This window comes from Melozone crissalis, unplaced genomic scaffold (genome assembly GCF_028551555.1).
Source record: "Melozone crissalis strain CALT ecotype California unplaced genomic scaffold, PUWL_Pcris_2 ptg000045l_1, whole genome shotgun sequence".
In the NCBI taxonomy this organism is placed as follows: Eukaryota; Metazoa; Chordata; class Aves; order Passeriformes; family Passerellidae; genus Melozone; species Melozone crissalis.
Genome location: NW_026535823.1, coordinates 29,063,878 through 29,087,492, shown reverse-complemented (window position 1 = coordinate 29,087,492; position 23,615 = coordinate 29,063,878). Strand labels below are relative to the sequence as shown.

At 45.8% G+C, this 23,615-nt stretch overlaps 1 protein-coding gene across 1 annotated transcript; it reads left to right on the top strand.

Annotated features, from left to right (window-relative positions):
* The first annotated feature begins 547 nt into the window (after nt 1-547).
* C8B (complement C8 beta chain) lies at nt 548-18,560 on the top strand. The gene is made up of 12 exons (XM_054285507.1): nt 548-609; nt 1,949-2,090; nt 3,140-3,281; nt 4,728-4,869; nt 6,187-6,319; nt 6,935-7,132; nt 8,487-8,727; nt 11,250-11,378; nt 12,067-12,230; nt 14,942-15,095; nt 17,006-17,074; nt 18,409-18,560. The coding sequence occupies exons 1-12, from the start codon at nt 548-550 to the stop codon at nt 18,558-18,560; spliced, it is 1,728 nt and encodes a 575-aa protein (XP_054141482.1).
* The last annotated feature ends 5,055 nt before the right edge of the window (nt 18,561-23,615 follow it).

Sequence of the window (23,615 nt, the reverse complement as noted above, 5' to 3'; positions counted from 1 at the left end):
GTGGAGCAGGGAATCTCTGTGGCATGGCCCAGCCAGGGCTGGGGCTCTGTCCTCCCCAGCAGCAGGAGAGACAGGGAAGGGCACTCTGAGGGAAAAGGCTTTCCCTGAGGCATGGGAATAAATGCTTATGCCTCGTGTCTGACCTTGCTCTGGAAGACAGACATGAAAAGCAGCCATAAATAAATGATTCTGCACTCTCTTCCTAGAAAGCCGACTTGAGTTTACTTATCACTTCCTTCTTGCCAAGACTCAAACATGTTTCGTTTGTTGAAATATTCATCTCCCCCATCCCTTGAAAGGAGCATTACAAAGGAAGGTGCAGATTGCTCCTGGGCAGAGCTTTGCTGGCCTCGGGAAAGCCGTGTGTGTGCTAAACAACCAAAGCAGCGTTTACCTTGTGAGCCTGCCAGCTGCTGCCTCATCCGCTGTTCGCAGGGTGGCACAGCAGCTCTGCAGCTCCTTTTTTGTGCTTGAACCCTGTTCAGGGCCCCAGAGCAGACAGGGTGGGGGTGTTGGTGGTGTGGGAGCTGCACAGAACCTCGGAGTGATGAGCGCCCAATTCCTGCTGCTCTGTGCCGTGCTGGGCACCCACACTGCCCATGGCTTTGGGTGAGTGAGAGCTTCTGCAGGGCATGGCAGGAGAAACCAGCAGGGTCAGCACAGGCCTGGGTGTTGTAGGGGCTGTAATTGCTGTCCTGAGTGATTTCTGCAGCTCTAATGAATGGCAAAAGACATCAACGTAGGGCGGCAGCATTTCTGCCTTCAGAGGCGCAGTCCTGGTGATGAATTGGAGCTGACAAATTGCCATGCTCGTGTTGTAACGTGGAATTGGTTGAACATGCAGCCTCCTTCCATGCTGGCTGCCCCACAGAGGGCTGGGCACGCGGGGGATTCTCTCCTTCAAGTGCAGAAGTGGTGGGAATGTGGCTGAGAGCTGTTCCTTTCTCTGCTGCTTTAATAGATTTTGCTGTTTCAGAGAACTGCATCTTGTAATCTTTCCAATCTAACTATATTTTTGCACTGTTCTCTGAACTTTGAGCTTTGATTTCATGCCTCAGCAAGCTGATGAGGTTTTGTAATTCCTTTATTCAATGTGATTTTCAATATGCTATAATGGGAGCCCCATGCCAGGCACTAAATCATACTTAAAGCTTCAGCTGATGCTGTTCCTTGTCAGGGTTGGAAGAATTGGGAACATCGCTGTGGTAGTTTCCTTGTCAAACTGGGCATGAAAAGAAACTAATTGTCAACATTTTACTAAAGCTCCCTACTTGAGGAAGGTGCAACAAGGGAGCATTTGTCTGGGACAAGGATTTAATCAGAAATCCTGAATCCACCAAAAGAGGAGGCAGCATTTTAACTGTGACATTGTGGAAACCTTGGAGACAGCTGTCCCATGAGGGAGTGAGAGTGGCTGGGGTGAAGAGTAAAGGCTCACACTTGGGGTTCAGGCTTGTTACTGGGTTGAAAGGGATTAATGGGTTAATGACTCATGAACTGAGAGTAGAATCTAAAGCAGTGTCTTTGGCCAGCCTGGGGGAAAATGGGCTGCTGGGCAGAGAGAGACACTTAAGCCTGGTTTTGAGAAATGCTGAGTGCATGCCAGGCCTTTCCTTGGGTCTGGTGTTCATCATGGAGGTGTCTGACCTCGGAGCCACAGAGCAACGACAGCCACTGATGAAGGTTTTACTGCTTGCACAGCTTGAGGTGAAGCCCAGATTGGTGGGCTGTGGGTTTAGTTTCCCATGCTGGCTGGAGAGTGGATCAGGTCTTTACAGAATCCGTGCCAGTGGAATCAATGCCATCAGGATGAGGACTGAAATCCAGAGGTTGCATACAAAGCGTGATGAGTGTTAGCTCTCCTTGGTGTGAGGTTTCACACAGGCACAGGCTGAGGGGTCAGAGCTCACAGTGTCACATCCTGAAGGTCTCGTGTTGTTGGACACAGTGGCCAGGAGTCCCCAAGCCCCAGCGACAGCGTGGCCAGGGCCAGGCTCGCCCGCTCCGCGACTGCCCCACCACAGCCCCGCGACTGCATCCTCTCCTCCTGGTCCTCCTGGAGCAAGTGTGACCCCTGCCACAAGAAAAGGGTGAGTGTCTGTGCTCTGGGCACCTCTGAGAAACCAGGAGGTGAGACCTCCTTCAAGCCATGTCCTTTTTGTCCGTGGGGTTGGGCAAACCGAGGGGGGCTGATGAGAAAAGCCCTGTACAGGTGAGACCATGGGCTTTGCTTTCAGGTGGCTTTTAGCTCTCCAGCTCACCACCCCCAGTAATTCCAGTGCTTTCCAGGATGCCTCTCTGTCCTGAGAAGGTGCAAGGCCAGGTTTTGCAGGGACTTCCCAACACAGCCCTGTCATTCCATCATCAGTGCGAGGCACCTTCCCCACTAATGGTCCCCTGTGGGACCTGGAGACGCTCGGTGCCTCTCAGGATTAAGATGCTTTTTCTTGTCTGCCAGGCAGCATTTTCCACCCGAGAAGCCCCATCAAATGAAAGTAATGATCCCAACAGCATGAAGAGCAAAATCCCTGTTGCTAGAGAGACCTCTGCTAACAAGTTGGAGAAGCTGTTCCCAGGCTTAAACAGAAATAACCAGTGATGGGAGTTTGGGGGGAGAGTGAAGCTTCGTATCAAAGAGTTAATCTCAGAAGCCGGGGAAAAAAGGAGGGACAACATATTGGATGGAGTAATTGACTGCTTCACAGCAGTGTTGTGGGCGGAAAAAAATCCCTAATGATACAGAGGGGCAAGTAAATACACTGACAGAAAATAACAAGGGATGTCGTTACCAGCACTAATTGAAAGAGAGGAGATGGAACTGGATCCTTCCTCACTCTCGCAAAGTCCCGCACTGCACTGTCAGGCTCATTTAAACAAACTGTCAAAGAAAAGCAAACTTTGCTTCATCCCTCCCGATCCTCAACCCTTCCTCAGTAAAATTAAAACTGTCGCCGATCAGAAACCTTTGAAAGGAGGCAAATTACCAGCTTCACACTCGTGTGCTGACACTTTTCTCTTCTAATATGACAGAGCGCGCTTAGATCAGATCCCGGCGACACAAAGTTTGTTTTTCAACCAGAGAAGCGTAAAACTCACCATTTCTGTGCACTTGAGTCAATATTTTTTATTTTCATCACAGTACAGATTTGCCCGCCTGGAACAGCCCTCTCAGTTCGGTGGAGATCCCTGTGATGGCTCTGACAGGGAGGCTGAGCAGTGTGTCACAAACAGCCCTTGCAGGAGCAGAGCTCGCTGTGATGGCTTTGTGTGTGCAGTTACAGGTAAGGATTTGGGGGACTGTGCTGCTCAGGGGTCACTCCTGATGCCACTGTGCCCAACTTTGTGCTTCTACAGGGGTTTGCTGGGCCAGAGCGATGCCAGGAACTGACCTGGCTCCTTCCGTGCTTGTGTTTGTGTCTGTGAGCCTATTAGCCATCTTTAGAACTTCCAAACAGTAAATTGTAACCTGGTTATATCAGCAAAATCTGTAGCACAAGGGACTGGTGTCACTCCTGATGCCAACTTTGTGCTTCCACAGGGGTTTGCTGGGCCAGAGGGATGCCAGGAACTGACCTGGCTCCTTCCGTGCTTGTGTTTGTGTCACTGAGTCTGTTAGCCATCTTTAGACCCTCCAAACAGTAAATTGTAACCTGGTTATATCAGCAAAATCTGTAGCACAAGGGACAGGTGTCACTCCTGATGCCACTGTGCCAACTCTGTGCTTCTACAGGAGTTTGCTGGGCCAGAGGGGTGCCAGAAATTGACCTGGCTCCTTCCGTGCTTGTGTTCGTGTCTGTGAGCCTATTAGCCATCTTTAGAACCTCCAAATAGGATTTTGTAACCTGGTTATATCAGCAAAATCTGTAGCACTAGAGACAGGTGTCACTCCTGATGCCACTGTGATCAACCTTGTGCTTCCACAGGGGTTTGCTGGGCCAGAGGGATGCCAGGAACTGACCTGGCTCCTTCTGTGTTTGTGTCAGTGAGGCTATTAGCCATCTTTAGACCCTCCAAATAGGAAATTGTCACCTGGTTATATCAGCAAAATCTGTAGCACAAAGGACAGGTGTCACACTCCTGATGCCACTGTGCTGAATTTTGTGCTTCCATGGGAGTTTGCTGGGCCAGAGTGATGCCAGGAACTGACCTGGCTCCTTCTGTGTTTGTGTCAGTGAGGCTATTAGCCATCTTTAGAACCTCCAAACAGGAAATTGTCACCTGGTTATATCAACAAAATCTGTAGCACAAGGGACAGCAACAGGAGCTCAGCACCTGAGATGGGGCAAAGGAAAAGCCTCAGCTCTGCATCTCCCAGTGCTTTGGTGAGACTGAAAGCACTCAGTAATTGTGGACATGGGGAGAGAGAAAGAAAAGAATACCATATACAAGGCCTGCTGAAACAGCATGTTTCTTATCTCAAAAAAAAATTACCAAAAACATTCTATATATTTTTTATACTTTTAATTATTGGGGGTTTTTCCTAAGATGAGCAAGGAATTTTAAGATTATGGCACTTTTGAGTGAAACTGAGCAGATGGACTTTGGGGATCCATGCAGATAGAGAAGATTTTTTTTTTTCCCAACTAGATTTGAACCATTCATTCCAGGAATTTTCTGGTTTGCTCCTAGACTAAGTTTAGTCTAGGAGCAACTCCTAGACTAAACTCCTTCAATCAGGGAGTGTGATCACAGGTTGTTTCATGGGTGACCTTCCCCTTCCACCCTAGGGAGATGCATTGCACGGAGGCTGCTCTGCAATGGGGATGACGACTGTGGGGACCAGTCAGATGAGAAAAACTGCAAAAAAGTGTTCAGGAAATGTGACCAGAAGATGGAAGAGTACTGGGGAATAGAGAACCTGGCCAAAGGGTAAGGCTGTGACTTTGGTGAGATGCTCTCTTACTTAAGGCTGAGAATGATCTAATGTGACTTCATACAAACACTGAGCAGAGGAAAGCTGGAGCAGCACACTGCCCATCTGTAAGATCAGACTGTGTGAAAAGAGGGGTTTTTTTTCTTACTCTGCAGGGAAAAAATTGCTTTTTACATTTAAAAAAAAAAAAAGAAAGAGGAAAATCATATTGCAAGAAAAAAATATAATTTTCTCATTATTCTCTGGAGATATGGCTTCTGCACATGTCATCGCTAATGCTTTGTACTTCTGAGTTTAATCAAAATTAAAAATAATGTTGGACAATTATAGGAACATGCTTCTCATCTCTTTGAAGCTACAATTGCTCAGTAATTTGCTTTTAGTGGACTTCCCTTTTTTTCCAGATTGTTCTAAAATTAGAGTTAATTTTTTTACAGCTTCAGTGTCATTATCATGCAAGCCCCTCTCCCCAAAATCAGGAGAGGCAGATCCAACAGAGTCCTGGAGCACCAGTAGTTTTTTTGGGGGGGGGGTTTGATGAAGTTTCACCCCACCAGCAGCAATGGGAAAAGCCAGTGATGGGGTTTAATCTCCTCATCTCCACAAACTGCAGTGCTGCATCCTTTCCTAGAGCAGACAGGTTAAGGTTTCTGTCCATCATCCACAGAAATCAAAGGAAAACTCCCTGTGCTTTCAAGGATTACTGGAGCTGTTGCCTGAGTGCCTCTTCTCTTGTTCCCCAACAATTTTTACTGTGATCTACTGACCCCTGGTTGCCCCTGGGCCAACCTGGCTGATTTTGGCTGATAAACCAGAATGAAGAATTGGGAATTAAAAATCAGTCTGGGTTGATGGCATGGATTGGCAAATCTGGCTTTGAAGGTTCTGATGGGTGCTGTGGGTATTTGGGGGTGCTCAGGGTGAGCAGCCTGGTGGGGAAGGGTTTGGCTGATTCACTTTGTTCTGCTCTTCCTGGAGAGTTCCAGTAAAAGCCACAGGGTGTTTTACTGCCAGTGCTGGTGGCAGTAACACTGATGTCATTCACAGCTGGGGGATGAAAATTGCCATTTATATTCATCAGGTGTCAAAACTCAACTCTGTCTTTTGCTTTCTCATTAGCCAGGTCCTTCTGCAGCACCTGGGTTGGTTGGACAGTGAAAGAGGCCAAGCTTTCTTTTGGGGTTTCAGAATGAAGAAGTGTGAAACAAAGAGCCTGTGGCCAAATAAAACAATCTTTTGTCTCTCTCAGCCAAGGCCTTCAGTGTTTAGCTCTGAATTGATGGTGCCATAAGATTGTTGTTCTTCACCTACAGGTTGAATATCTTCACAAACAGCTTGGAGGGGCTGGTCCTTGATCACAGGTACTATGCTGGGGGATGCTCTCCCCATTACATCACAGACACCAGGTTCAGGAAGCCCTACAACGTGGAGAGCTACACGCCAGAGGTGCGTGCCAGATGTGCCTGCAAATATACCCACACACACATGTTCCAATGGATTTAGTGCCCAGATCTTCACTGCTGGATCATTTTGTACAAAAAACTCACAAAATTCTTGACACCCAATAGGATCAGGCTGATTTTTACCCTGTTCTAGAACATCCTCATACCCACGATGTTGAACACACCACAGGCTTTGTGTGAAAACTTGTTCCTGTCATGCATCAAAGCTGTATTTCAAATATATATTTGACCTTATTGCTTCTGATGGCATGATGGTTTTGAGTGCTGCCCACTAGGAAACCTTTTCTTTTTAGAGTTTGTGCTTTAATTGATGCCTGTGTTTAAGACTTCACCTCCTTTGCATAAGATTGACATATTAAGTGAAAGCCTGAGGACCTTGCAGCATGGAGGAGATAGGAGCTTTCCTGCTGCTGTAAATCAAGTATTCTTGAAGTACCTGTGTTAATAATAATAGTACTTTGCAATTATACAAGGCTTTTCATCTTCAAAGTGCAAGCATTAATTCACAACCATATTTGTGTCTGCATTCCTTCCCCACGCTTCAGGTGTACAATCACTGTGCAGGAAATGAGACGTGTTGTTTTTCCTTTCTGTTTAGACCAAAGGCAAATATGAATTTACAATGACTGAATATGACTCCTACTCAAATTATGAAAGCACTGTCCTGAAGGCAAAAGCGACGCAGTCAAGCTTCAGCTTCGGTATAAAAATACCAAAAGTGTTTGAACTTGGTTACAGCTCAAATGACATGAGGTTCAAGAAGTTCATGAAGAGGATGAAAAGATTTTCTTCCAGTGTAAGCACTGCTCCACTTAATTCCCTGCTAATGTGTTCCTTGTAAGTGTGTGTGTGTGTGTGTTGGTTTGAGGCTCCTCCTCAGGTCAGCAGCCAGCACTGGGATAAATCAAATCCTTTCCCCAACTGGATTCTGCCATTTGTTCAAGGCTTGACTACACCCACAGCGCCTTCCTTTGTGTTTGCAGCACCCAGGAGCTTTTCCATTCAGCTCTCAGCCAGGATCTGGGCTGCTTGGCCTTTGAAATGAGCCACAGCTTGTTGAGAGGACTCAGTGATGCTTGAGGGTCCTTTCCAGCTGTGGAAATTCTCTGATTCTCAGTGTGGTCTGTCCACTGCCCTGCTGGGCACCCACCTTTGAGTGCTTGTAGTGAAAAATTGAAACTGAAAAGCCTGTTCAACTTGAATCTGTAACTCCTACGTCTGCCATCATTTTTTTTCTTTTTTTTCATCTGTTATTGCCATAAACAAAGGTAGCTCATATCAGTGGTGTAATACTATCACCGATCTCCTTTCAGTGTAAAGTGTACTCAGAAATGGCAAAGTATTCCTTGCATTTGCTTCCTGCAAAGTGGAATTTCTCACAACAAGATCAGAGGTTGATGAGAAGCATTTGCAACAGATACCCATAAAGAAACCAAATATTAAGTCCTGAATTTATTATTTAAGCTGAAATGTTCTATACTGATCCCTCCCTGATGTGCTTGTCCTGCTGGCCCAGACAACTGAACACTAAATCCTTTGAACATAATGGAAGGCATTTTCTGTTCCAGACTTTGATGCCAGAAAGGGGAGAGAGAAAAATTATCCGTGTTTACATATATACACAGAACCATATTTAAATGTGTGTGTGAGAGAGAAAGAGAGAGAGAGTTTGTGTTTTCTTCTTTCCTTTCAGTTTTGATAAGGGCATAGTCTGTGAAATACAAATATGAATCTGGGTCAGCCATTGACCATTTCCTGTACAAATAATGATTTCAGATGTCAGAATTTTTCAGGAGGGAGGTTGTGAGAGATGAAGTTTCACTGGGGGCAAAGCGGTCCTGCAGGATGCTGAGGTGTCCTTGCATTCTGGATGTGCCACAGCAGAACCTGGGCCCTGCCTTTTCCTGTGCCCCATCATGGCCTGACTCTCAGGAACTTTTACCACTGAAAGTTTTGCTTTTGCAAAAAATTGGAGTTTTTTTAGGAGATGAAAAATAGTTAGGAGATTTCCAGTTATAAGATCTGTAGTTGGAAACTGTGAAATCAACAAATCCCGACCGGCGCTGATGGTTTAACTGCAAATAACAAACTCCCATTGTCCTGCAAATGCCACCCCTCCCTCCTCATGGGTTCTCCTGCCTTTCCTGCAGTCCAGCAAGTTCCTCCACGCCCGTTGTGAGCTGGCTGTTGGTGTGTACAAGCTGAAGCCCCGGGCCCTGATGCTGCACCACGAGTTCCTGCGGCGGCTGCGGCAGCTGCCCGCGGAGTACAGCTACGGGGAGTACCGGGAGCTCCTCAGGGACTTCGGGACACACTTCATCCAGGAGGCCACTCTGGGAGGCACCTACGAGTACACCTTGGTCATGAACGGCCACGAGCTCCACAAGGCAGGTATGTATTACAGCGACCTCAGTGGGTCGCTGGGGTGGTGAGAGAAGGACGAGAATCTTGTTTCTTGATCAGAAGGCTGGATTTATTGATATATGATATATAATACGTTATAACTATACTAAATAGGAGTAAAGAGAGAGGTTGCAGAGGCTGCTAAGCTAAGAATAGAAAGAAAGAAGAATCCATAACAAAGTTCTGTGTCCCGGGAATCTTTCCCGAGCTTGCTCCTGTGATTGGCCCTTAACGGTACACATGGAACAAGAACCAATCACAGGTGCATCCTATTGCATTTCACAGCAGCTGATAACAATTGTTTGCATTCTCTTCTGGGGCCCTCAGCTTCCCAGAAAATGGACAAATCTGAAAGAAAGTATTTCTGTGAAAAAATGTCTGCGACAGGTATGTGCAGCTGATGGTGGGGAAGGAGCTTTGGAGTAACGGGAGCCTCCTGGAGCCAGGTCTCATGAGCTCTTGGAGGTTCATTTCTCACCCAAGGTAGCTCAGCTGCCTTTGGAGGCATAAAATCAGCAGGATGGCTTCTGTTGCAGTATTGGAAGCAAAAAGGTTTTAATAAAAGGCTAAATAACAAACTCTTTACAGAGAAAAACTGAGCCAGGGCAAGAGGTTCTTGCTCTTGGTAAAACACCTCACACAAAAGTGATTTGTTTCTTTGTTCTCTTCTTTTTCTAGCAAATTGCCCAGGTGGGACTTTTTGGCTCCTGTCCGATTAGCTATCCTTTAGTTTGAGGTGAAGTCCCCCCAAGCCTATGAGATGCCTTTTTCACCTAATTGAGGAGAGAAACTTCTTGACTTCTTTCCTTTTTAAGGGGACAAAGGAAAATTTTGTCACTCCGTCAACAAGGAGCACATTCCTACACTTTGGGGCTGGATTTTGGGTGGGAAAACCTCTGAGCAGGCACACAGGGATGGCTCAGCTCTGAGAGGGAGAGGGAGGTGATGGGAGAAGGGCTCAACAGCATCTCAAAGAAATCCTGCAGGAAGTGTGGGAGTAGAGACAGTGAATAAAGAGGTTTTCAAAGCATGCTCAGCATCCTGGGCTGGATTTAGTTCACAAAGCCCTGTGGCAAGCATTTTAGACAACAGCATTTTAGAGGCTGACAAGATGTTGAGATGAATGAGAATCGTGGATCTTAACACTTCTGTTAGCTTTGAAAAGCTTCACCCAAGTTCTTTTTCCACTGCCTTTCAAATGGCAGGCTTGGAGCACCTTTAGCCTCGAGAGCTTTTCCAGCATGTAGGAAACAGTAAATAATTTGCTGGGTGACTCCTGTGCCTGACATTGCTCCTGCTCTTTGGCTCTGGCTCCCTTTGTTGTGAGGAATGATGATTGTTGTGTAGGACAGAGCGAGCAGTGTGACATTAATCAATAGCTGCACTCTCAATTATTTATTCATTGGCAGGGGAGTGTGGAACTGCCTCTGCTGTCTGTTTGCAGAGGCATTTGCTGGGCTCTGCTTTGTGTAATGCTCTGCTTGTTTGTTCTTCTGCTGTGTGGGAAGTTCCTTACCCTGCGGTCAGAGAGAGGGACAGAATTTAGACTCACATTTCAGGTATTCACATTCTAACAGAGCTTCCCAATTTCTCAGCTGTTGCTGTGGGCCCACCACAAGCCACGTTTGTTTGAATTACAGTCCATTATTGTTTGCATCAAAATGCTCAGTGTCTGCTGCCCCAGATCAGGACCCTGCAGCAATAACAACATTTTCACACGTGCTGAACTGGGCTGTAAGTTCTCAGCAGGGTTTTGTAGGTCCAGTCTGAGCATTCAGGTTTCCCCCTTCAAATCCCTCATTATATTTGTGCTGGAACTGAAATTTTCTTTTGCAGATCTGGTATCCCATCCATGGTTGGTACCTGCTCTGCTGTCACACAGAATCCAATCTGCCACATCTTAGAATCATGGAATCCTTTAGGTTGGAAAAGCTCTCTGAGATCAGGGAGTGCTGTTAACCCAGCACTGCCAAGGCCATCACTAAATCATGTCCCCAAGTGCCACATCCACATGTCCCATGAATCCCTCTGGAGTTGGTGACTCCGCCTTGATAACTCTTTTGGTGAAGAAATGTTTCCTGGTGTCCAATCTAAATTTCCAGGTAGCACTTAAGGCTCTTCTGGCAGCAGAGAACTGGAGATGTGAGCTGGTAAAAGGAGGAAAATCAATTTCATCTATTCCTCTTAAAAAACCCGAGCCTGGGGATGGAGAGGGGTGGTGGGCAGTCTGTGCTTAGACATCCTCTGTTTTCCCACCCACAGCTGGGCTGTGGAAAATCCTCCTCTTCCAGCATTTACCTCGCTTTTCCACTTGGCTTCTGAGTTCTGTAGAGATTTCATTTCATATAGTTCTGTTAAGCAACAAAAAAAATCCCAAAAAACAACCTTCTTCATCATACCTTTCTTTTCTTTTCCTAAAGCAAAAATACTTATAAATCACATTTTCTCTGTACGTGGACATAAAACATGAAATAACTGTATTAAAACTTTACAATTTTTGTGTATTTAAGGTTATTCTCTGAGTGATGTCCAGAAATGTGCACAGAAGGGCTTTAACATTGCTGTGAATTTTGGTAAATTCTCTGTGGGGCTTGGAGTAGATTCAGCTGGCTGTAATGCCCTTCTGAAAGAGATTGGAGGTAAGCGTGAAACACTTCTGCCATTTCATCTCTTTGTCATTGTGAAAGGAAGGTTTTGTCATTTTCCCTGCCTGAAATATTCCTCCACTCCCTCACAGCCACTTTTGAGTGTGGGGCTAACCCCAGCCAGGCTTAACAGAGGGGGAAATACCTCAGAGCTTGGGTTTTTTCCAAGATTGTCTGTGTAGAGAGGGAATATCTGCTCAGCGTCCCAAGGATGCTCAACCATCACCCTGATGGTTGATATTTAGCACATATTTGTGTTAAATATCAACCCTCATCTCTCAGCAGGGCAGCCCAGCCTCTCTCTGCACGCTGATGGGGGGAACAGGGAGGTGATGGTGCTGTGGGGAGCTGGGGGTGTGCACAGGAGGAATGTGCACCTGGAAATCCATGGGGGAGAACTGGGAATATTGAGGAGCATGGGGCTGCGGAAGGAGCTGTGAGCTTAAAACCGCGGGGAAGGAATTCAGGGGAGGGATGCAGGGTGCAGGATGGGGAGGGATTCCTGCAGGGAGCAGGAGGGACACAGGACACACTTTGCAGGTGAGCAGCACCTGTGGCCTTTTTCCTTTTCCCTCTGGGTGGGACGGGTCCCGCATGGGAGAGTTTTGGTGCCAGTGATAACTGCAGCCCACAAGGGCACAGCTGGGCACATCTGGGCACTTTTCTGAGTGATATTTTGCAGACAGCACTGCCAGGAAGCAGTTTGTGGAGGATTTCCAGGTGCTGGTCCGTGGAGGAGCGAGTGAAGAGATCACCACCCTGGCCCACAAGGACCTGCCCACGGCCCAGCTCATGCAGCTGTGGGGAGATGCTGTGCAGTACAACCCTGAGATCATCAAGCTGAAGGTACTGCACCCTCCCCTTCCTCCAGCAACAGCGGAGCTCCTTGGAGAGCTCTGTGTTTAAATAAGCAGGATTTAGAGGAAAAAAAAAAAGAAAAAAAATCAAGAATAACAGACTGGTGGTGGTGTTTGTGGGTCCCCAGGACAAGGGAAGAGATGAGAATCTTGAATCCATGTTTCAGAATGTTGATATCATATCATATCATATCATATCATATCATATCATCATATCGTATCTTACATTACATTATACTATATTACATTATATTACACTATATTAGTAATACATAATACAATATAATTATATTATATTATATTATATTATATTATATTATATTCATTATATTACATTATATTACATTATATAATATGATATATTATATATATCATATATAATATAATATATTATATTAAAAATGCTATACTAAAACTATACTAAAGAAAGAAAAAGGAGACATCAGAAGGCTAGAAAGGAAAGAATAATAAAATCTTGTGAGTGAACAGAGAGTCTGACACAGCTGGACCATGATTGGTCATCAATTAAAAGCAATCTACATTAAACCAATCAAAGATGCACCTGTTGGTAAAGCATCTCCAGACCGCATTCCACAGCCATCAGATAGTTGTTGTTTACATTTCTTTTCTGAGGCTTCTCAGCTTCTCAAAAGAAAAGTCCTAGCAAAAGGATTTTCATGAAATATGTCAGTGACAATAGATCTTATTGTGCAGCTTCTGTAAGTGAGTGTTCAGAAATGCAAAGGTGGGATGCTTTAAAGGGGCTGTGGTTGGGAATACACAAAGTAAACAGCTTTAATTCTTTAACTTGGCTGTGCAAATGTCATTTCCCGCTGCCTGCCAGGCAATTCAGATAATCACCTTCTGTTTTACCAATGTATAACCTACCAAAAATTGTATCTGGCATAATATATTTTATAAGGGCTTCTATTTTCCTTGATGTTTATCAATTTCTGTGAGTACCAGTGACCATTCTTTGAGGTGCATTTTCATTGTGCAGCTTAGCTGAACCTTAAAAACAGGAGTTAGGCTTGGAAGAGCTGAGGATTTTTGATCCCTGGAGAGTTTTAGAAATGCAAAAAAGCAAGCAGAAGTGTGTAGCAATTCTGCCTCATCATCTGTAATGTCAAAATGAGTGAATAGTACAAAGGTGCAAGGGAACATCCTTTTAAACAGGAGTTTGGACTGGTAGAGGTGGAAGTTGATTTAGAGTTGTTTTTCCTTAAAAATTTAAAATTTAATTTTAGGCAAAAATCTTTACATTTGTAAAAGGGGGTTGTTTCCCAAGAAAGAGGAATTCTAAAAAAGTGAAGCAAGCAAAAATCAGTAATTTGGAAATACAGCCAGTGCCCATCTGGCACTTGCTGCAGCCCCTGCTGTGCTGTGGATTGACCTTCCAGAAATGCCCTGGGAGCTCTCAGGGCAGGAGACAGAGAAATGCAGCCCTGTGCACCAAATCCCCTCTCAGAAAAACTTCCCATGAGGAGCTGAGGTGTTCTTTGTCCTGCCTGGCATCACTGACCAGGCTGCCCAGTGAAAAACCTCAGGCAGATGTAATTTGGATCTGGTATCTTCATTTCCATACCAATATCCCTGTGGGGCTGGAAGATCAAAAGTGCCAGTGGAGTGTGACTAAATGTCAGCCCAAGAATGCTTAGTTAGGGAAAACTAAAGCAAATCAGTTCATAAATCATCTGCTGGAGGGACTTGGCAGGTCACTCTTAGTGTATTTCCTCATTTGTATGGTCTGAATTCAAAAAGCAAAGTATGGATCACAGATAATTGATGAAGAGTGGATGTACAGCAGCAGGAAATGAGGAATTTTTTTTTGTTTTATTGGAACATTCTTTAGTTCTTGTAGTGTGAGCCTGTGTTGGCAGGAGGGTGATCCTTGATGCTTCCTCTGTGTGTGTGGGCTGCATGGCAGCATCCCTGCAGGGAGGATGGGAATTTGGGATGGATGCTCTGATGGCACATGGAATTATCATCCCACTGGCCATATTGACACCCCACTTTAACTTGCCCTTGTTCTCAGGAGGAAAATAAATGAGTGAGCAAAGTCTCCTTGGTGCTGCACGTTCACTGTGCTGTGCACACCCTTGTCTTCTCTCCCTGACCCCATCTGCAGATGGAGATCAAATCCTCTCCCTTCTGGAAGGCAGTGAAACCGTTATCTGGGCTCCATAAGGATAAAAGCCTGCCTTGAAATGCAGGAGAGGTGAAGGTGGAAGTGCTGGTGTGAATCTGTCACTGCTGCCTCTGGCTGTGCTGGGGGAGATTTTTGTGGATGGTTTTTAGGGGATGCTTTTAAAATCAGAGTAAGAGCTCACTCAGAAAATGTAAGTTTGGGCAAATCTGATCTAAAAATGTCTGCACCAGAAAAATGGATGAGAAAGGATTTAATGAAACTCAAATTAGCCTGTTTCTTATCCAACAGGTTGGGTGCTGTATTTTGTTACACAAAAAGGTTTCTTGCTCCTCTGGTGTTGGAAACCAAGGGGAGCATCCCTGGGAGTATTCCTGACATTGTGGACTCATTGTTCACAAGGTTATAGCAAATAGCAATGGGAAACCTGGAGTTTGTGCCACACAGCCTCCATTCCCCCCTCCAGCTGTGCCACCACCCAGCCTTGGGATGTTCATGGGAGCTAATGCATGGGAATTAACTGGGAATTAATGCAGTTTCTCCCCTCCCTTTAGGCAGAGCCACTGTATGAGCTGGTGAGTCCCTCTGATGTGGCTGATTCCATGAAATTAAAGGAGAATCTGCGCCGGGCTCTGGATGAGTTCCAGCTGGAGAGCAGCTCCTGTCGCTGTGCTCCCTGCCTTGGGAATGGCATCCCCTTCCTGAGAGGTACAGGGGCCTGCTCCTCTTTCCTGCCCTCTTGATGAATTCACAGAATCACAGAATTCACAGAATCACTGTGTTGGAAGAGACCTTCAAGTTCATCGAGTCCAGCCCAGCCCCAGCCCCCCAACCAAACCCTGGCACCCAGTGCCACATCCAGGCTTTGTTAAACACACCCAGGGATGGTGACTCCACTACCTCCCTGGGCAGCCATTCCAGAACTTTATCTTTAATAAGATAAAGAATCTCAGAAATTATTCCAGCCTTTATTTCCCTTGGCACAGTTTGAGGCTGTGTCCTCTCATCCTGTCAGTGCTGCGTGTAGAGAGCCCAGCCCCACCTGAGCACAGGCACCTTCCAGGGGGATGTAGAGAGTGATAAGGAAATAAGTTGGGAATTTGTGGGGAGCATGTGGCAAGCAAGTCGCTCTTCAGTTTTTCTTGTCATTTCTTTATCAGGGAATTACTCTGTGTTTATAAAGTTGCTGTGTTTTTAGAGTCCTGGTAAGTACAGGCAGTAAAGCCAAGGGATGTGTCTTTGTCATGGGAATAACCATTGTCTGTATCAGTTTAAAGAAGAATTTGTTACTTCTCAGTTATGCATTTAAAAAAAAAATCCTTGACATCTCTAAGTCTCCTCCTTTTGATTTTAAGATTGCTTCCATCCTCCTGGAGAAGTGACTACAGTCTCAGCATAAATTAGTGTTTGTAAAAGGGTTTTGAAGATGAAAAGCACCACATAAGTGCCAAGCACAGTGATCACCACCACTACCTCCCCCTGTTTCTGATAGAAGCTGTCCTCCTCTGTGAGCAGGCTGTGATTTAAAAAATGAAGGGGAAATATAAATTGAATGAAAACTGCTCTGCCTAAACAAGAGATATATGATGTGATGAGAGCTTCTAACAAAGGGACCATTTTGTCAAGTGCCTAATTCCAATCTGCATCTGCAAAAGTCCTGATGAGAATTGTTATCATCAAATTGTATTTAATGCAGAAATGATCACTTCAGGTACCAGCAGCTGATTGTAGCACTTCAAGCATTTGTGTCGAGATAAATAACTTTGTAGGAGCTGAGTCCAGGTTAGTGTTTCATTTAGGAGCTCCTCAGCAAAGGTTTTAAATGACCATGTACTTTCCTAAGTGGGAGCTCTTCTCCCGGTTCCTGACATGGGATGCACATCCCTGGGCAGCCAGAGCTGGGATATTGGGCTTTTCCTCTGCCACAAAGCCAAGCTAGGATATTCCTGTCCTGGCTGCTCTTTCTTGATGCTGCAGTTTGTTCTTTATCAGGAGCTTTTTCCACCTGCAGTGCTGCGTCCTGGTCTGAAAACCCAAATGCTAAAAGGAGCTGCCGGAGTGATCCAGAGGAGGCCACAGGGAAGGCAGGATCAGATAAGATGTTGGGAAGGAATTCCTGGCTGTGAGGGTGGGCAGGCCCTGGCACAGGGTGCCCAGAGCAGCTGTGGCTGCCCCTGGATCCCTGGAAGTGCCCAAGGCCAGGCTGGACAGGGCTTGGAGCAGCGTGGGTCAGTGGAAGGTGTCCCTGCCATGGCAGGGAATGAGATGAGATGAGCTTTAGGGTCCCTCCCAGCCCAAACCATTCCAGGATTCTGTGATCTCCTTTGCAGAAGAGCAGGAGGACTCTGTGGTCCCCTGGCTTGTGGAATTGCAGCAGTGAGTCTGAGGCTGAGCTGCCTCAGGAACAAATGTCAGCGGAGGTGAGAGGGGGTGCAGGGCAGCCACAGCTCCCCTGGTTATTGGTATTGATCCCTTCAGCACTGCAGAAAAATGATGCCATTTCCCCCCCTGTCCCTTGCTCCCAGAAGATGAAGTGCTGGGGAGAAGTGGATGCCTGCTGGGAAATGTGGCTCTCTCCAGGTGTGTAACTCCCCCATCTGTGCTGTGCTTGCTTCCAGGAGCAGAGTGTGAGTGCCTGTGTCCCCTGGGCAGCAGGGGCACCGCCTGTGAGATCAGCAGGAGCAGAGGTGAGAGGGGCCCAGGGACAATCCCAGCTGTGCCAGGGCTGGCCAGGGTGTCCAGGGGACTGATGCCAGCCCTGGCTGTCCCCAGCCTGCCCAGTGCACCCCTGCGAAGAGGACAGATGTATTTTCCCTGCCCTCTTCTGAATTTCTGTGCCCTCTTGAGAGGGGTGGGTTTATTTTTGCATGTACATGCCTTGCAATTGGATCAAAATAGGAATTCCTGCCTGATTTACAATCCCTGGAAGGCCTCAGGTCTCCTCCTTAGGAAACAGCTTGGTTTCCTAAGTTTTTCCCTTTGATAAAGCCAGCATGCTGCAAACTGTTCTCCACCAGATATGCTACCGTGCATTTTAATCTTAAAATCTTATTATTCTGTTTTGAAGCATTTATTAATGCTTCTTGGTCACTTTATGTCTCCGCTGCCTCCTGACTGATGTTCTTAACTCCTTCTAGTTTAGGATCATCTATGAATTTAATCATTTTGTTTACTTCTTCCAGCTCATTAATTTAGATGCTAAATAATACCAGATCCCAGGCACCCAGAGCTCTGGCACCAACCCACAATTTGATGCAGTGCATTTATCACTGGCTTTGTTTACAGCCTTACACAGGACTCATTCTGCATGGCTGTGTCCAAACTGAGCCAGGCTGAAATGCACTTTAAGCCAAGATTTCTCTGAACAAGGGGGTAAATTTTTGGGTGTTTCTAAGGCAGTCCATGGAGCCTTGAATGGTGGAGTCACTGACACCTTGCTTCAGTCTGTTTTTCACACTCACAGTCACATCCAAGCCTCCCAAAGCTCACATCCATCCATTTGTCAACACTGTAACTTCATTTCTCACTCCCATTTCCTCCTTTTATGTGTTGCCTCCGTGATTCTCAGTATTTTGAATTTATGTCACTCACATGCTCAGGGTCCAGAAGAATCAGTGTAATAGGAAAAGCAATGGAGGGAAAGCTGAATAGTCAAGCTGTTGTTCACTGAAGTGCTAACACTGCCCCTACCACCTCGAAATGTGGCTGAGACCAGTTTAGTTGGTCTGTTTCCTATCTAGGTTTGGATTAAGACAAAGGGAAACATCCTTCAAGCAAATATAAAGCTAATTGCCTTTCATGTCCACCTGAAGTGTAGTTCAAACAAACACCAGAACTGCTGAACAGAGAATTAACACCTCTGAAACAATCCCTCATTTTTAATGACTCTGGTGCATTGTTAGTGATGTGGACAGGGGCAGAGTCAAATTCAGATACAATTCATGGGAGCTGACAGCTCTTCCCATGAAAAGCTGCTTGTTTCTGCTGCTCCTTTCCAGCTTTGTTGTTGTTTCTTTTCCAGATGCTGCTGTCAATGGAGGCTGGGGGTGCTGGGCCAGCTGGTCCCCGTGTTCAGGAGGGCAGAGGACGAGGAGGAGACAGTGCAACAACCCTGCCCCTCAGAATGGTGGCTCCTCCTGCTCAGGGCCAGACTCTGAGACAGTCCCTTGCTAGGAGGAATCAGCAGAAACTCACACAAAACTGATGGCCAGACTGCTTGGGAAGGCATCTCCTCACTGGCTTTGAGCTGGCCTCGCTCTGCCCATGGATCTCACCCAAATCAGAAACATTTCAGGAGCCACTGGAAGCTGGGAGGGTGTTAGGAGCCACACCTTTGGATGTGCATTGTCCTGTGGGATTGAATGTGCTTACTGACCTCAATATTTTGCTTTTTCCCTGTGTTTGTTGCAGTGGGCTAAACGAGACAAGCTTTATCTCTCTCTGCATTTGGTAACTGCATGATTTCAAATTGTACTGTCTCATTGGTGAAGGTTCCTATGAGATAAGAGGAGACACATTGATCTCACGTGCAGCAGGGTGTGCACTGATGCACAGCTCCTGTGTCGTGTGCAGCAAAATCCAGCACATTAAAGCCTAAATCTCAATGAGCACAGCAGCATCTAATGTGACATTTAGAGCCACTGTGCCTCACTACCCTGCTCTCACAATTTATTGTTCTGTTCCCACCCCTGCCATGGGCAGGGACACCTTCCACTAGCCCAGGGTGCTCCAAGCTCTGTCCAGCCTGGCCCTGGACACTTCCAGGGATCCAGGGAAAGCCACAGATTCCCTGGGACAAAAGGAACATTCTGATAAAGCTGTCTGCACATCCCCTGAGGTCTTCTGCCCTTAGTAGCTGTGTTTGCCCTAGACAAGCTGTGGTTAACAAGTCTGATCCCATGAAATCCAGTATTCCAGCTGCTGCTGGGTGTTGTCATTATAGTGCAAGAGTTCTATTGCAATTTCATTGCAAGGGTTCCATATTCCTAGAGTTTCATACCTCCTCAATGTTTCTTGTAGGCAGCTCCTCTAGGTACTGACTCTTCCTTCTTCTTATAGTAGCCAGCCAACTCCAGTTCCCCTCAACCAACCAATCCACTCTTTTATAACACTCTTCTTATTGGTGACAGCTGCAGGCTGCTAAAATCAGGCCTGCTCTTAATCTTTAATAATTCATTCAGCTGCAACTCCTTCGGGGGTACAATTACTTTCTATACTACCTTTATTTACTTATGTTCTATCCCCCTACAGCTGGGTCCACCCAGGGTGGGACATCTGACTCAGAGAGAGGTCACTGTGACAAGAGACAAACTGGTTTGCCTTTTATTACCATCCCTGGGGCTGTGCATCACAGTCCAGGTCTAACAAGAGGAGCTTTACACAGCACTGTGCACCATTTCATGAGCCTGCATCCTTCCAGGGACTCTCCTCCTGAAGGTTTATTGGTGGTAAATGATTTTTGCAAAGGCATTTGGTTGGGCCTGCTGTGAAATAACCAGCCACAGCTTTGCTCCAAAAGGCAATTCCACCAGTGCAAAGTTGCTCATGAGTGCTGTGAGTCTTCTAACACATCTGCAAGGTCAAACTCTTCTTCTGAGGGGTTTTTAGCAAGGCTGGTTCTGGTGGGCTGGCATCATCCCTTCCCTTCCTTTCAGACTGACGTTGTCTGAATGCAATTCCTGTGCGAGCAGCTCAGGCTCCCTGACACCTGAACAATGGAACATGCATTTAGTTGTAGCCCTCATGCCGCCTCCACACTTATCCACAGGGCTCCTGTGACAGCTTGAAGAAAGGCAGAGCACATTGCATATGTAAAACAAGAGGGCTCTGTGCTCATTACGGCCTTCATCATTTAGCTGCCAGCCCAAAACATTTCCCCTTTCCACTCGGTAGCTGCAATATCTTTTGTGTGGTGGAAATTTGCCAAGAGATTCTATTTTGGGTCATGGTCAAAGGGGCCAGTGCTTGTGTGAAGGAGGGTATTCCTCCAGGTTTTTTGAAGGTTTTTTGCAGGTTTTTTGCAGTAGAAGCTCTGGAGGGGAGAGCCCTGAGCATGGTTCACCTCTGAGGACACAAACTGCAGTGTCATTGCCTGCCCTTCTGGAGAATCACCAGTGTAATCTGATTAAGGACATTTCTCAGATGAGTCAAGTGGCTTTGGTAAATTTAACCACCTTTCCTGATCATCCAGCTGGTTAAACACACAGCAGTGGTGCCTCTCCTCACTGCTGTGGCAAGGACAGCCAAGTGCAGTGACCTGACTTGGGACTGTTGTTCCCAAACCAGAAAAACACAGATTTTTTTTGAAGTGGTGACAGTACCTGAGTTCGTATATTTGAGTTTTTGCATTTTTTTGGGTTTTTTGGTTTTTTTTTTTTGAGGAAGAGAGGAGAGGTTTGACAATCATCAAGATGATCAGGATAGTCTCACTGAAGTGTGAGTTCAGCAGCTGCTGAATATTCAGCCTGTAGGCTTAGAAATCTCTCATAAAGGACATTATCTTGTCCTTGTGATTCTGTGCTTTGATTCACCTAACTAATGATTTATTATAACCTGGAGGGCAATAAAAAATACTGTGCTGAAGCTTTTATTGTTTCATTTTGGTTGGCATTAAATTTTGGTACCATCTTTTACTGGTGTTCCTAACTCTCCCTCCCTGTGTAAGTTCAGATTAATAACCCTGGTGTGAGGGCACGTGTTCAGCAGTGCTCCAGCCCATTTCTCTGCTGAAGATTCTCCTCTCACTGGGCTCTCCTGAATCCCATGTTGTGTTTTCACAAGTTTGCATGAGGAAAAGAAGAGGATAAACATGGAGAGGCTGTTATTGATTTGCACCTCCCTGCTTGAAGGCATTGCTGCTGGGTTATCCTGGCTTTGGGAATCCCAGGAAGGTATTTCAGGTGAGTTGTGATGGCCTCATCCAGCTTTCCCAGCACAAAACCTGCTGGAATCTCATCACTCTAACGTCTCCTTCAGCAGTGGGAAACTGGAGTGCTTCCCAGCCTGGATTCATGTGCTGCCTGTGGTGTCACATCACACAGAGACTTCACCTGTGAGGCTGGAACCTCGTCCAGGCTGCAGCTGGGGCTTTGCAAACTCAGCATTGCTAAATTGCTTTATCATGCTGCTGTTCCTCCCACTTTCATGGATGGATGTAGCTGTTCCTGCCCAGGTTCTCTCCCACACTGAGCTGTTTTGTTGGAAGCTACCCAGAAAGGCCATGCAGAGGTATCAGCAGTCCCCAGATTTCAAACTCCTGGTTTTACCCTGGTGGCTGATGAGCCCAGTGAGCACCCAACACAGCTGCCAGATTTCAGGTCAAATCATGCCTGCAGATTTATCTGTGGGAATCTGCAAAATCAGAGGGTTTTGGGAAAGCTGCAGAAGGCAGGCCTCAGACAGTAGAACTGTGATTAGAGCTAAGCAGCAGCCATGAGATAGGTCAGCAGAAAACGTATTTAAACTGTAGAAAAGCAAAGACAAATAGAACAATGGTCTGTGTATTAATGCTTGTCTAGAATAACTCTCTAAGCTACAGTAAAGTTTATCTAGCAAGATATTGGGAAGGTTAAGGCTTAATAATGGAGCTCTGTGTATGGTGTTTTAAGGGTTACAGGTAAGTATTGTATTCAAAATAAGCAAGCATTGTTTTAACCAAAGGTACGTGTGCTTATGGTGATTAGATAGAACTACTGTCAATGTGCTTTTGCTTTGTGTGATTGGTCAAGAAACTTATAAAGTGAGTTGTAACATTAAATTCTTGGTCTGCTGCCTGGGATGTGAGCTGCTGGCATCTTCCCATTGTCATAACCATGTAATGAGACTGATGCTGAAAAATAAAACAGCTCAAGGCACGTTCCACAGCAGTCCTGTCCTGTTTGTGATTTGTACAGAGCCCCCGGCCAGCAATATTTATCTTCCTTTTATATCCCATTTTAATTCCTCCTGTTTCTGTACATCAAAAAGCTAGAGTTGAATACAGTAATTATCACTATTATAAACCGATATTGTTATTTATTTGTGGTGCAGCACCACAGGTCCCACTGTGGTGGACCCAATAGGGCAGCACCACCAGCACCGGTCCCTCCCCAAACTCTTCAAGAACCTGGAATTTCTTTTGTTTCAGGTTTTTCTGGTGGGATTAAGAGTTTTGTATCTGCCTGTGCATTCCACTTTATAAAAAGGGAAGGCAACAATTTTTGAGCTGCTCCTGCCAGGGAGTTTTTGCCTGCTCAAACTGCCAGGCTCAGAGGGACATTGGGGCAGCTGATGTGACATTGACCCTGAGGTAGGAAACAGCTCTGTCTCAAGCACTGCCCTTATCTCCTCTGCTGTTAGCTGGTTATCTGGAGCCTACACCTTGCAGCCTCAGGTGTATTGTCATCAATCATTCCCTATTTTCTTCTGCGTGCTGGTTCCTCTCTGCCCTTCCTTTGTTAATAACCCAGTTTGCCTATATCCATAAAAATATCTGATTGTGATACCATTTATCCAAAGCGCCACACATCCATCATGTGCTTATGAGCCAGATAAACAAGGTCTCCTGGGAAATATGCCTCCAGAAATATATAGGATAAATAACTATATCAAATGTATGGCAGTGTGCAAGAGGGGAAAATCCATTCATTAAAACCTGGGTGGAACTGCAGTGTTTTATTGTACCCTCCAAGCTTTTAGTTTAACTAAGAAACGAACATTTCTGCTGCTTATCTCATCTTGCACAAGTCTCCTGCTGCCCACTTCAGCATGAGATATATTAGCTTCTTCCACTGCCATTGTAAATGTGTAATTGCTCATAATCTTTTTTTTTTTTTTTTTCCCTAGACCTTACAGGCAGCTTCTTCCTTTCTTCTGACTTCAGCTTCGCTGCTCCTGGGTTTCAGCATGTGGATGTTTGAGCCCTGGGGTGGAAAGGGAGGAGAGGGGCACTCCCCACCTGCCTTTGGTGTTTGGAGAAAGCCCTTGGGTTTGTGTCTCAGTGCCTTGGGCTGTGAGGTGAGAAAAATTAACACTTGCAGGCAAAACATAGCTTTTCTGCTTTTATTTATATGTTTCGTGGTGGAATTTTGCATGCAGTTTCTTTAATCACTTGGAATTATTATTTCTTTTTTTTTTTTTTTTTTTTTTGGTGGTTCTTCTGTGATTTACACTTTCAGAAACAGCTCTAAAAGCTGAGGATGCAGGTTGTTTTCCTGCAGGCCCCATCTTTTCCCAGCCTCCAAGGCATCA